At 49.9% G+C, this 12,844-nt stretch overlaps 1 protein-coding gene across 1 annotated transcript; it reads right to left on the minus strand.

Annotated features, from left to right (window-relative positions):
- Positions 1-854: 854 nt before the first annotated feature.
- On the minus strand, positions 855-5,316 carry TFF1 (trefoil factor 1). Its single transcript, XM_061422367.1, has 3 exons — positions 5,177-5,316; positions 1,486-1,632; positions 855-1,046 (listed from the first exon to the last, which is right to left on the minus strand). The coding sequence occupies exons 1-3, from the start codon at positions 5,259-5,261 to the stop codon at positions 1,033-1,035; spliced, it is 246 nt and encodes an 81-aa protein (XP_061278351.1). The 5' UTR covers positions 5,262-5,316; the 3' UTR covers positions 855-1,032.
- Positions 5,317-12,844: the final 7,528 nt, after the last annotated feature.

The raw sequence follows: 12,844 nt of genomic DNA on the forward strand, positions 1-12,844 counted from the left end.
ACAACTAGTCACGCCAAGAGCACTGCCCCTACTTCCCGGGAACCAGCTGGCTGTGGAGGGCCAGAGTGCTCCCAGGGCTCCCGGGACCCCAGGATCAAGCTCCTGGGAGGGGAGGTGTCCAGGAGCGGGACTGGCTGGGCTGAGCTCCCTGGAGCAGGGCTGACTGCCCAGGGTGGATGGGAGGTGGGGGGTGTTTTTCTTCTTCCCACTGAGCAAGTGGGGCTGGGGGCACCAGAGGCTGCTCAGGCAGCACTGCCCACCTGGGTGGGCGCGTCTGCTCAGGTCCAGTCAGGTCCGATTGGCTCCCTTCTATCTTGCTTATGTCGGTGATGAGGGGTCACTGGGGACTCTCGACCCTTCCCTTTTGTCCTATTTTCCAACTCGGAGCTCAAGTTTGGGGAGCCAGGTGGGTGGGGGAGTTTCCTCAAGGGGTCAACTCATGCTGTCCTCCTCAATTGTTTTTATTATGAGTATGTTCAGGCACTTGGCTGTGGGTTTTATCTCCTAAGTCAGTTTCCGTGTGAGGGACGTGAAGAAATTGCAAGGCAATTTTTGTTACCACAATGAATATGCAAAGAATGTGATAGAATTGGAGCCTGTTTTCATGATTTGACAAGGGCATGGGCTCACGTTGATTCTCTGAGGCTTTTTAACCTGATGGTCTGGTGCACAGACCCCGATGACTGACGTCCACCGAGACCACCTAACAATGTTACAAGCCACGGTCTCGTCTGACCCAAGATAGCCTGAGTTAATGTGTAATCCACAGCGAGAACCCAGAGGCACAAGTATCTCATTTCTCTTTCAAAGAAGAGAAAATTGTTTACGTTTTTACAAGAAGTTCAAGCAGAGAGGAACATTCATCTCTTTTAATTTTTAGGCTAATTTGGAATACAAAGAATCTGAGCAGTCAATCCAGGCAGGGAGTTCAGGTTCATAGGACCCCAAGATATCCGGCCAGCGATGGAGCTGAGCCCCTGGCACCAGGCAGACGTCCTTCTCACTCCAATGCCATTTCCACCAGAAAAGTATCTAAGACTCGCACACTGCAAGGGTGAAGTGTCCAAGAGAAGAGATTAGTGAGAATAAGTATTTTCTTTCACTTTTAAATAATCACAGAGAATTTACTTAAAAACATCACTGGGAAAATTTAGAAAAATTTAGAAAACAAGGATGGTCTTTGTATCGTAATTGTCACTCTTTCCAAGCCCCCAACCCCAAGTGAGCCATGAAGCATTACCAAGGACAGCTCTTCACAGATTTATGGTTAGACATGTGAAGAAAAGCCAGGAAAAGTAGGGTGTCCCACCAAACAGGTGTTTCAGATCTTTCCATCCCCCAGCCCTGGATTCACATGGATTTAGGCAAAACTACATCTTCCTCGTCACCCCAAGGCATTACTCTGGGTAAAAACACAGCTGGCAACTTGTATTAGGGTCCCATGGTCCCGTGTATTCAGACTCTGTGGGGTCGACAAGGCCCTACCTTCCTCCCCCACGGGCGCAGGGTGGAAGCACCACGGGACTCCACGGACTGTGTTGTCAAAGCAACAGTGTTTATCTTTGCACTCCTTAGCCGTGATGCCGGGGTGACCGCAATTCTGTCTTTGATGGGGTTCCACCTGACACGTCTCTGAAAGGATATGGGCCACAAGGTGAAAGCAAGTCATGGGCGGACTCTTTCCCTGTTATGACCCACCCTCCACTTTGCTTCCTTCCCCAGTTAAATCGTCCATCAGACGAGCAGTCCATGGAGACCCAGAGCTCACTTGCTGGCAAGGAAACCCTGAAACTCAGGACCAATGCAGCGTCTGAGATTCACAGACTTTGCACCTACACAGGCAATTTACCCATGTGCTCATTAATGTCAATGAACAATTATTAAACTTTAGTCGCTAGATAAGTAAATATCTGTTGAGCACTGTTTGTGAGTGCTAGAAACTGGAGCGAGCACGGGACACAGACAGGAATCTTTTTATCCCCTCAAAGATCAAGTTCACGCCAGGCCCCGTGCTGGGTAACAGGGACCCGGAAATTGAAAACAGAGAAGCTGTTGTTGAGAAGCTAACAGTCTGATGGAGAAGGAAGCCAAATAAACATACAAAACAGCACAGTACAGTCAGCCACAGGGCAAGCCCAGCAGGGGTGATTGACTACAGACTGAACAAAGTGAAGAGGGCTTCCTGTTGGAGGAGGTTGGCCAGGTAAGAACGAGGCAATATGTATTCCAAGGAGAGAGAGAGCACAGTGTTCAAAGGTGGAGAGGAGAGAGAGCAAGGTGTGTTCCAGGTAAAGGGGGAGGCGCGGGTGGGGCGATTCGGGGAAGGCAGGCTGAGGGCTGGGAGCGGATCATTGCAGCTCTAGAGCAAAGGGAGCCACTCAGATGCTCTAGCCAGGTCCGTGAGGCCATTGACCCAAGGCACAGAACATGCAGGGGAGATGGGCAGCTAGACACGTGGGGTCTGGACTTGGGACTCTGAGAAAGAGTGCCGCTCAGATCTGGTAGTGGACAGATTGAGGCAGGGGCAGAAGAGTCTGAAGTCCCTTCTCTCTCTTGGGGGTGGGAATGGAGAACGGGGGGCTCTTCTCCACACCTGGTCTCGGAGTGCCCATGGATGAAGGCCATCATCCGGATTCCAGAGGGAGGGCTGGCTGTGCAGGTGCTCCATTCACTCCCAGGCAAGAGTGTTCCTGGGGCTAGAGGGATGTGCAACGAGGGGTTAGGGGTGTGGGTGATAAAGAGACGGGGAGGGAAGGAGCCCTAACAGAACAGGGAAGAGAGTCAGAGAGGAGGGCAGGACCGAGGTCCAGAGCAGATGTTGTCACGGGCTCTCCTTGACCTAGGGCATCGCGCTCGTTCTAAAAGACAATCCAGTCAAAGACAGGTAGATGCAGGGCCTCTCCTAGACTGAGGGGCAGGAGGCCGCATTTGCCCCCATGGAGTCCAGCTGAGTGTCCTAAGTCAGAGCACATCACACAACCTGGTCTTTGTAGGGCTTCTGTCTTGACATAGAGCAAAGGTGGTTAGCACCCACTCCACTGGGCAGGGTGGTGGGAAAGGTCAAGACGGGCTGTGTGTGCAGAGCTGGGACCACAGTTCTCATGTCCTTTCTCTCCCTAGAGGAGGGGGAGGGGCTACTTTTCTGGGTAACCTGATCCCCCCCACCGCCCCCGCCGTACCAGCTGCTATCCTAAATAGGAACTGAAGGTGTCCAAGGGTTCTGTCCACAGGAGTCTACCTTGCCCACCACTTTCTGTTGCATAACAGGACTAGACGGAAATGACTTCCATCCAAGGCTACGCTTACACTGGCACCCCACTCCAGGACTCTTGCCTGGAAAAGCCCATGGATGGACGAGCCTGGTAGGCTGCAGTCCATGAGGTCGCTAGGAGTCGGACATGACTAAGTGACTTCACTTTCACTTTTCACTTTCATGCATTGGAGAAGGAAATGGCAACCCACTCCAGTGTTCTTGCCTGGAGAATCCCAGGGACAGGGGAGCCTGGTGGGCTGCTGTCTCTGGGGGTCGCACAGAGTCAGACACAACTGAAGTGACTTAGCAGCAGCAGCAGTAGCTTCACTACAACTGGATGGAGTTTTCCGTTGTCACAGGATGGCTGACCTGTGAGATCCACACAGAAAGGCTGAACCTTGGGCCCTAGGGCAGGGCCAGTGGGCAGCCAGCAGCAGCCTGGATGGTGGGGAACAGGGCTGGGCTGCACAGCCTCCTGGAGCCAGGCTGTGCAGTGGGCAGAGCTAGGCACTAGGCTGGCAGGGAAGATGCAGACAGGCCAGTGGGTATGGGTGGCCAGGCACAGACCACCTCCTCCATCCCCACAGCAGGTCATACCTCCTTTCAGGTCCAGCCCACTCCCTCCTCCTTATCTTAGACTGTGGGGCCCCCTCCCCTGAACCCCCATGCCTGATCCTCTGTTCCTGAGTCGTGAGATCCTTGGAAGGAGCCCAGAGACACATGGGAACCGTTCTTTACCTCCCTTCAAACCTCTATGGGAATCCTCATTCCAAAAACTTTGGAAAATTCTTCTCCTGCCCCCTCCATTTAAAAATATATCTACCAGTAATAAATAATGTTTATATGGCACTTTGTAGCTTTTCCCGAATACCACTTAATTTTGTGACAACCCTCTAAAGCTGAAGACTGACCCCTTTGTGCAGATAAAGGATTTGAGACAGACAATTCAGAGGAGGCAGTGGGACCTCCCGCCTTAAGTCCCTCCTTGGTGATGCCCATGGACTAGCCAGACAGGACACATACACCAGTGGGACAGGGTCTGGGTTCCACAGAGCAGGGGGCCCAGGAGCCCACGGAACCTGTTGGAGGGGTCCCCAGGGACAGCAACCCTCAGAATAGGCTCTTGGACGTTTGTGTGGACCTTGAGTGGGTTCAGCCCCAGGGGGCAGAGTTTGGCTCGGACATTTGGAAGAGCTATTCTTATTCCCGACATTAAAGACAGCTCTTTGAAATACGTTACTTAAAAAGCAGTAGTATGTTCTAGCAGCGGTTCTGAAGACAGGGCTTTCCTGGTGGCTCTGTGGTAAAGAATTTGCCTACCAATGCAGGCGATGCCAGTTCAATCGTTAGATAGTGTCACCAACTCAACGGACATGAATTTGAGCAAACCTCAGGAGGTCGTCCCTGTAGCTCAAATGGTCAAGAATCTGCTTTCAATGCAGGAGACCTGGGGTCGATCCCTGGGTTGGGAAGATCCTCTGGAGAAGGGAATGGCAATCCACTCCAGTATTCCTGCCTGGAGAATCGCACTGGCAGAGGAGCCTGGCAGACTACAGTCCGTGGTATTGCAGAGTCGGACACGACTGAGTGACTAACACTACCACTACAGGAGCTAGTGGAGGACAGAGGAGCCTGGCGTGCTGCTGTCCATGGGGTCGCAAGAAGCTGGATGTGACTTAGCGACTGAACAACTGAAGACAGCCATTACTGCTCTCTTAACCCAGTTTCCAACGCTTCCACCGGCCCCTCTACCCTCCCCCTGTCCTCTACGTATTCTGCCATCCAAAAATCTCTCCAGGGCCTAGAACAGCTCCTGGCACAAAACAGCACTTGGCTCAAAAGTACATTATGAAGCCCTGACTGCCCCCAGAGGTGGGCCTCTGCCCAGCGTGCCCATTACAGAGCAGGAAGGGGCTGTCTTACCGGTCTCGCCCTGAGCCAGGCTGCTGAGAGCCAGCGATAAGACCAGCACCACCACGCAGATCACCTTGGGCTCCATAGTGGCCATGACCTTCCTTCTCTGTCCAGCGGGGCCCGCGATCCAGGATGAGAGTGGGTCCTGGCCCTCGATCTTATACCCCAGGCTCTGTTTGCTTTCTACAGAGGGCCAGATTACGTTTGCCTAAGGAGGGCCCCGAAACCTTTCATTCCAAGTAATCTCCATTGATTAAAAGGTGTTTCCCAAACGCGGCCAAGCCAAACTGGCAGGTTTGCTGATAGAGAATAATGCATTATCGTGCAGTCATCATGGTTGAAGGATTGGAGATTCAGAAAGTTCCTCTCTTATCCTGTGGGAGTCTCCCTGGTCACAACCTCATCCAGTGCCTGAGCTATTCAGAGACCCTCCTGCTAAGCAAACAGCATACTCACGGGATGGTGATTCAGAGAGAGACGCCCACACCACGCTGGGCACAGGGTCAGCAGAGGCCATGGGCTTCCCCTACAGTGGTCCTACTAAGTCAACAGCACACTTACTTGAGGGTGACTCATAGGGAGAGACACCCACACCATGCCAGACACAGGGTCAGCAGTGGCCATTGGCTTCCCCCACAGGGGTTCAGGGAAGGACAGGGGACAGGTGAGGCTCCCCTGGATGGATGTGGTCCTTTTCAAGTGGGCGTGAAGCTGTTTCCGACGATTTTCAGGATTCATGTCTCATGGAACAGCTGTGCCCGGACAAGAAGAGCAGAAAATACTAGGAGCTGGACTTCAAACTTCTGTTCCCCATTCGTTTGTCTTGTCAGACTTTCCCCTGGGAAACTGGTGCATGCGCAAAGCACCCATAGGCTCTTTGACCTGGCCTTGTCCTGAGGGGCCCCTTTCCTGCTGGCATCCACATTGAAAACTCACGTATGTTCAACCTCCTACTTACACTGTGGCATTGTAGGAGCATTTTTACTTATTTATCTTAATTAATTAAGGATAAATTACCTTATTTTTCTTCAAAATTATTTAAGATGATTTATCTTAAAAATCGGGCTTCTCTTGTGGCTCAGTGGTAAAGAGTATGCCTGCCAATGCAGGAGACACAAGTTCAATCCCTCCCTGGATTGGGAAGATCCCCTGGAGGAAGAAATGGTAACCCACTCCAGTATTCTTGCCTGGGAAATCCCATGGACAGAGGAGCCTGGCAGGCTACAGTCCATGGGGTTGCAAAAGTTGGACACGACTTAGAGACTAAGCAGCAACAAATCTTAAAAACTAATTAATACATTTTTTTGCTTTGTTTTTTCCTTTACAACGGAGTCCTTTTCACAGCGAGGTTGTGTGTATAAGAGCTGACGTGACGCTGATGACATATCGGGCTCTCCCTTAAGCGGGAGACCGCATCTGGGAGGGGCTCCCTTGCTCGGTTCCTCCAAGTGCGGCCTCCTCGACTCTGCACCCAAAGGGTCTCCTCTAGCCCCCGTGTCCCAGGTCCCTCCCTGCTCTGGCCCTTCCTGCCCTGCAGCTCTCACTACCTTCTAAGGGGCACAGGGATTTGCTTGCATCCTGGGCTTGTTATTTACCGATCCTCTCCCAGCCCTCCAGCAGAGCAGCAGGGCCGTGACACACAGGGCTTCACCTACTTGGTGTGCTCAGGTGGACAAGCACCTGGGGTACCTGATTCAATAAATGCCTGTTGACGAATGAATGAATGAATATAGGAGAAATGTTTTCTCTTCACTGAAAGATTAGGCTCTGGGGAAACAGTCAAGCCTTGGAGTGAGACTGATTTTTCTTGGGTGACCTGGTAAGCTTGCCCTGGTGGTCCCTCTGGGAGGGGAGTGGAGTCAGAACCCGGGCAGCCACGTTCTGAGTAAGGCTCACCCCCAGCCCACCCACCTGGTTCCGGCTGCCAATCCCAAGACAAGGTCTCCAGGAGAGGCGCAATGTGCAGGATACATGGCCGTTTGTTAATCACTCCTTGTGCATGTATGACTTTGACCTCCCGTGTAGGTGGTATGGCTGGCAGAGCCCGTGTCACTCTCAGGCCCTCTCAGACTTGCAGCAATGACTCCAAGACTCCTAGAAGACAAGGCTAAATAAGATCGCAGAATCATAGGACAATTTATGGTTCTATCTTTTTTTTTTAATGACCACTTGTTGAAGAAGACAATACACTGAATTGAGTGTTGCTCTGCTAAGGGGTCGTGTCATCTTGTATAAATAGTTTAAGTCCTCTGGGTTTAACTTTTCTTACTGGAAAACAAAGTGGATGGACCCTGAGGGAGCTGGAGCCTGATCTAACCTGCCATCCTCTTGTGCTAGGGTTCTGGGGTGGAGGATGCCCCTGGTTTTGCATGCCTAGCAGATCTTCCTGCTTTGGGGATAAAGTTCTCTATCGCCGGGCCCCCTCCCCCACCCCCACTTCCCGTGTTGTGACTTGGCCTGACTTGTCCCATCCCCTCACCCCGTCTCCCCCATCCCAGAGCCACACTGGTTCTGCTCAAGGGTCAGTGTCTGAGTTGAGAGAGCTGGGTGTCCTCTGTCTGCCCATCCCATCAGCTCTCTGAGCCCCTGGGGGGTGGCGCTGCATTGGCTGTATCCTGCCCTCATGCCCTCTGGCTTCTGGCCACTGTGGTGGAGCCAGCAGGACACGGGTCCTTGGGAGGAAGTCAGCAGAGTCACCCTGGATGGGCCATGATCCCAGGTCCACCTCCAGCCCCAATGGGCAGTGTTCTCCACACAGTGGTCTTCTCCAGCCTCCCAAAACTGATCCCTCTCCTCACTCATCTGGCAGAGGGGTTCATAAGCCCCAAAGAGAGGTCAGCACTGTCCATCTAATTTTCCTTTAATTTCCTGGATTGGGAGTGACAGGCTGGCTGATTGATACAGAAATTGCTACCAACAGTGACCCTCTTTCTTAACAGATCCTGAAAATGAGACGCAAGTTTGGCTCCCCGGGCAGGTCTCCGGGCACAGGTCACAAACCCATCAAAAGTGGTGTAGAGTGAAGGCAAGGCAGGGAATGTGAGCAGGGGGGCATCTCATTTCCCTGGTAAAGTGGTAAAGATGGGGGTCAGCTGGCTTCTTCCAAGAGGTACACAACATTCAAGAAGGAAAGAAGAAATGGAGGGCTGAGAGTGTCCTCCTGGGAATGGGACAGTGGAAAGGCTTTCCTGGCTAAGTGACAGGGCAGTTAGGGTGGGGCTCAGGTCCAGCCCAGATACTGGGTTTACAGCACCAATTAGATGTCCATCATTTCCTGCTTCCTTACACCAAAGCCTTGACATTGGAGAGCAAAGAGTTAAACTCTAAACATGAGATTGGGATGCTTGGGCAGAAAGATGAGAATGACAATTTGGGATCCTGAGCAAAAGCCCTGACCCTTTCCCCCAGCAGAGGCATTCCCTCTACCCCCATCTGAGACCTAGCATCTTTCCTCTCCATAAACACTTCCACTGACCACTGCCCCCCTCCCTGCCCCACTCCAGCTCACAAGGGATGCAGCCACAGGATGAGATCATCTCTACATCTCCGAGTCACTTCCAGGTGCAAGAGGTTGTGATGCCTCATAGCCCAGACAGAGGCACAGCCTGTGTCCAGGAGAGTTGCAGAGTGGCATCAGCAGGACTTTGGAAGAACAGTGTGTGGGGTGTTGGACCATAGAGGATGAGGTGCCATGCTCAGAGGACTGGCATCATAACACTCCCCAAGATTTGGGAGAGATGTGCTGACCAAGCGCACGACAGGCTGTGACCATCCTCAGTTCAGTTCAGTTGCTCGGTCGTGTCCAACTCTTTGCAATCCCATGGACTGTAGCATGCCAGGCTTCCCTGTCTATCACCAGCTCCTGGAGTTCACTCAAACTCATGTCCATAGAGTTGGTGATGTCATCCAACCATCTCATCCTCTGTCATCCCCTTCTCCTCCTGCCTTCAATCTTTCCCAGCATCAGGGTCTTTTCCAATGAGTCAGTTCTTCACATCAGGTGGCCAAAGTATTGGAGTTTCAGCTTCAACATCAGTCCTTCCAATGAATATTCAGTACTGATTTGATTTAGGATTGACTGGTCGCAACTTCCTGCAGTCTAAGGAACTCTCAAAAGTCTTTTCCAGCACCACAATTGGAAAGCATCAATTCTTCAGTGCTCAGCTTTCTTTATAATCCAACTCTCACATCCATACATGACCACTAGAAAACCCATAGCTTTTACTAGACAGACCTTTGTTGGCAAAGTAATGTCTCTCCTTTTTAATATGCTGTCTAGGTTGGTCATAGCTTTTCTTCCAAGGAGCAAGCGTCTTTTAATTTCATGGCTGAAGTCACCATCTGCAGTGATTTTGGAGCCCCCCCAAAATAGTTTATCACTGTTTCCATTGTTTCCCCATCTATTTGCCACGAAGTGATGGGACCAGATTCCATGACCTTCATGTTTTGAATGTTGAGTTTTAAGTCAACTTTTTCACTTTCATCAAGAAGCTCTTTAGTTCTTCTTCGCTTTCTGCCATAAGGGTGATGTTATCTGCATATCTGAGGTTATTGATATTTCTCCCAGCAATCTTGATTTCAGCTTGTGCTGTATCCAGCCCAGCATTTATCATGATTTACTCTGCATATAAGTGAAATAAACAGGGTGACAATATACAGCATTGACATACTTCTTTCCCAATTTGGAATCAATCTGTGACCATCCTGCTAGCGGGTAACCAAGCCCTGGGTTGAAAGTGGCCAAGAATTCATGCAGCAGAAATACTAGAGTCCTACCCTCCACCCCCCCAAACATGGCAACCTCGCTACTCAAGGTGGTCCTGGGTTAGCAGAATCCCACCCTGGGATCTCAGCAAACGTGCTCTGCCCCCCGGGTTTCATGAGGTCAAATCTGCATTCTAGAAAGTTCCAGGCACTACACAGGCACATTAACTGTGGGAAGGCCAGTGATGCAGCAGGTGCAGGGGTCCCTGGCTCAGGGAGGTTTCACTATTGGATGGACCTATGGTGTGAACCCTTCTCAACCACCCTGGGGTCCGACATCCCTCAACTCGACCCTCAACCATCCTCCCCAGGCTCCTGCTGATGCAGTACTGCAATCCTTTGGGTACACCTGTCACTCAGGTGTTCATAATTGCCCTGAGGGGACACCAACATCCTTCACAAGACCCATGGCTCCTTGAGCCTTTGTAGTCCAGAGTTGACGTGGGATCCAGAGTCTCTCAGCAAGAATAAAGGCCAGGTCCCCTTGAGGAAGAGCCTCACAGTAAGGCCAAAGATGCAAGTGCTGAGCCTTCCCCAGAGTGATCTGAGCCATCCACAAGGGCTCAATTGCTAGAGATAAATTATGTCCCCTCAAAAGATGCTGGAGTCCTAACCCCTGGTACCCATAAATGTGACAGTATTTGGAATTGATTTGCAGATAATCAAGTTGGGGATGAATTCATTAGACAGAGTATTAAAAAGCAGAGGCATCACTTTGCCAACATAGATCTGTATAGTCAGAGCTATGGTTTTTCCAGTAGTCATGTACAGATATGAGATTTGGACCATAAAAAAAGGCCAAGTGAGAAGAACTGACGCCTTTGAACTATGGTACTGGAGAAGACTCTTGAGAATTCCTTGAACATCAAGGAGATAAAATGAGTCAGTCCTAAAGGAAATTAACCCTGATTATTCATTGGAAGGACTGATACTGAAGCTGAAGCTCTAGTACTTTGGCCATCTGATGGGAAGAGCTGAATCATTAGAAAAGACCCTGATGCTGTGAAAGATTGAAGGCAGGAAGAGAAGTGGACGACAGAGGATGAGATGGTTGGATGGCATCACTGACTCAGTGGACATGAGTTTGAGAAAACTCAGGGAGATAGTGAAGGACAAGGAAGCCTGACATGCTGCAGTCCATGGGGTTGCAAGGAGTCGGACATGACTGAGTGGCTGAACAACAACATAATCCGTTATGACTGTGTTCTTATAAAAAGAGAATATTCAGACACAAATATACGCAGAGGGAAGGTGATGTAAAGACATAGACAGTTAATACCATTTGTGGCCAAGGAAACACCTGAGTTTGACAGAAGGGGAAGAACCAGGAACAGCAGTCACCCTCAAAAAAGGAGCCAACCCCAGTGACACCTTCATCTCAGACTTCTATCCTCTAGAACTGAGAGACAATAAGCTTCTGTTTTAAATTCAGTTTGTGGTACTTTATTACAGCAGTCTCAGCAACTAATACAACCAGGGTGACTGTGTACTGGAGAAGGAAAAATAAGACTTCCTGATTAAGAAGAGATGGCAAGAATACACAGAAGAACTGTACAAAAAAGATCTTCACGACCCAGATAATCACGATGGTGTGATCACTGACCTAGAGCCAGACATCCTGGAATGTGAAGTCAAGTGGGCCTTAGGAAGCATCACTATGAACAAAGCTAGTGGAAGTGATGGAATTCCAGTTGAGCTATTCCAAATCCTGAAAGATGATGCTGTGAAAGTGCTGCACTCAATATGCCAGCAAATCTGAAAGACTCAGCAGTGGCCACAGGACTGGAAAAGGGCAGTTTTCATTCCAATCCCAAAGAAAGGCAATGCTAAAGAATGCTCAAATTACCGCACAATTGCACTCATCTCACACGCTAGTAAAGTAATGCTCAAAATTCTCCAAGCCAGGCTTCAGCAATATGTGAACCGTGAACTTCCTGATGTTCAAGCTGGTTTTAGAAAAGGCAGAGGAACCAGAGATCAAATTGCCAACATCCGCTGGATCATGGAAAAAGCAAGAGAGTTCCAGAAAAACATCTATTTCTGCTTTCTTGACCATGCCAAAGCCTTTGACTGTGTGGATCACAATGAACTGTGGAAAATTCTGAAAGAGATGGGAATACCAGAACACCTGATCTGCCTCTTGAGAAATTTGTATGCAGGTCAGGAAGCAACAGTTAGAACTGGACATGGAACAACAGACTGGTTCCAAATAGGAAAAGGAGTACGTCAAGGCTGTATATTGTCACCCTGTTTATTTAACTTCTATGCAGAGTACATCATGAGAAACGCTGGACTGGAAGAAACACAAGCTGGAATCAAGATTGCAGGGAGAAATATCAATAACCTCAGATATGCAGATGACACCACCCTTATGGCAGAAAGTGAAGAGGAACTCAAAAGCCTCTTGATGAAAGTGAAAGTGGAGAGTGAAAAAGTTGGCTTAAAGCTCAACATTCAGAAAACGAAGATCATGGCATCTGGTCCCACCACTTCATGAGAAATAGATGGGGAAACAGTGGAAACAGTGTCAGACTTTATTTTTCTGGGCTCCAAAATCACTACAGATGGTGACTACAGCCATGAAATTAAAAGACACTTACTCCTTGGAAGGAAAGTTATGACCAACCTAGATAGCATATTCAAAAGCAGAGACATTGCTTTGCCAACAAAGGTTCGTCTAGTCAAGGCTATGGTTTTTCCAGTGGTCATGTATGGATGTGAGAGTTGGACTTTGAAGAAGGCTGAACGCCGAAGAATTGATGCTTTTGAACTGTGGTGTTGGAGAAGGCTCTTGAGAGTCCCTGGGACTGCAAGGAGATCCAACCAGTTCATTCTGAAGGAGATCAGCTCTGGGATTTCTTTGGAAGGAATGATGCTAAAGCTGAAACTCCAGTACTTTGGCCACCTGATGTG

This window comes from Bos javanicus, chromosome 1 (assembly GCF_032452875.1).
Source record: "Bos javanicus breed banteng chromosome 1, ARS-OSU_banteng_1.0, whole genome shotgun sequence".
NCBI classification, from domain to species: Eukaryota; Metazoa; Chordata; class Mammalia; order Artiodactyla; family Bovidae; genus Bos; species Bos javanicus.

What these genes read in the sequence shown, in the direction of transcription:
- TFF1 (XM_061422367.1), bottom strand. Translation starts at nt 5,261, where the DNA reads ATGGCCACTATGGAGCCCAAGGTGATCTGCGTGGTGGTGCTGGTCTTA. An exon ending in CCTGGCTCAGGGCGAGACCG is followed by an intron (nt 1,633 to 5,176) that starts GTAAGACAGCCC and finishes ATATCCTTTCAG; the next exon opens with AGACGTGTCAGGTGGAACCC.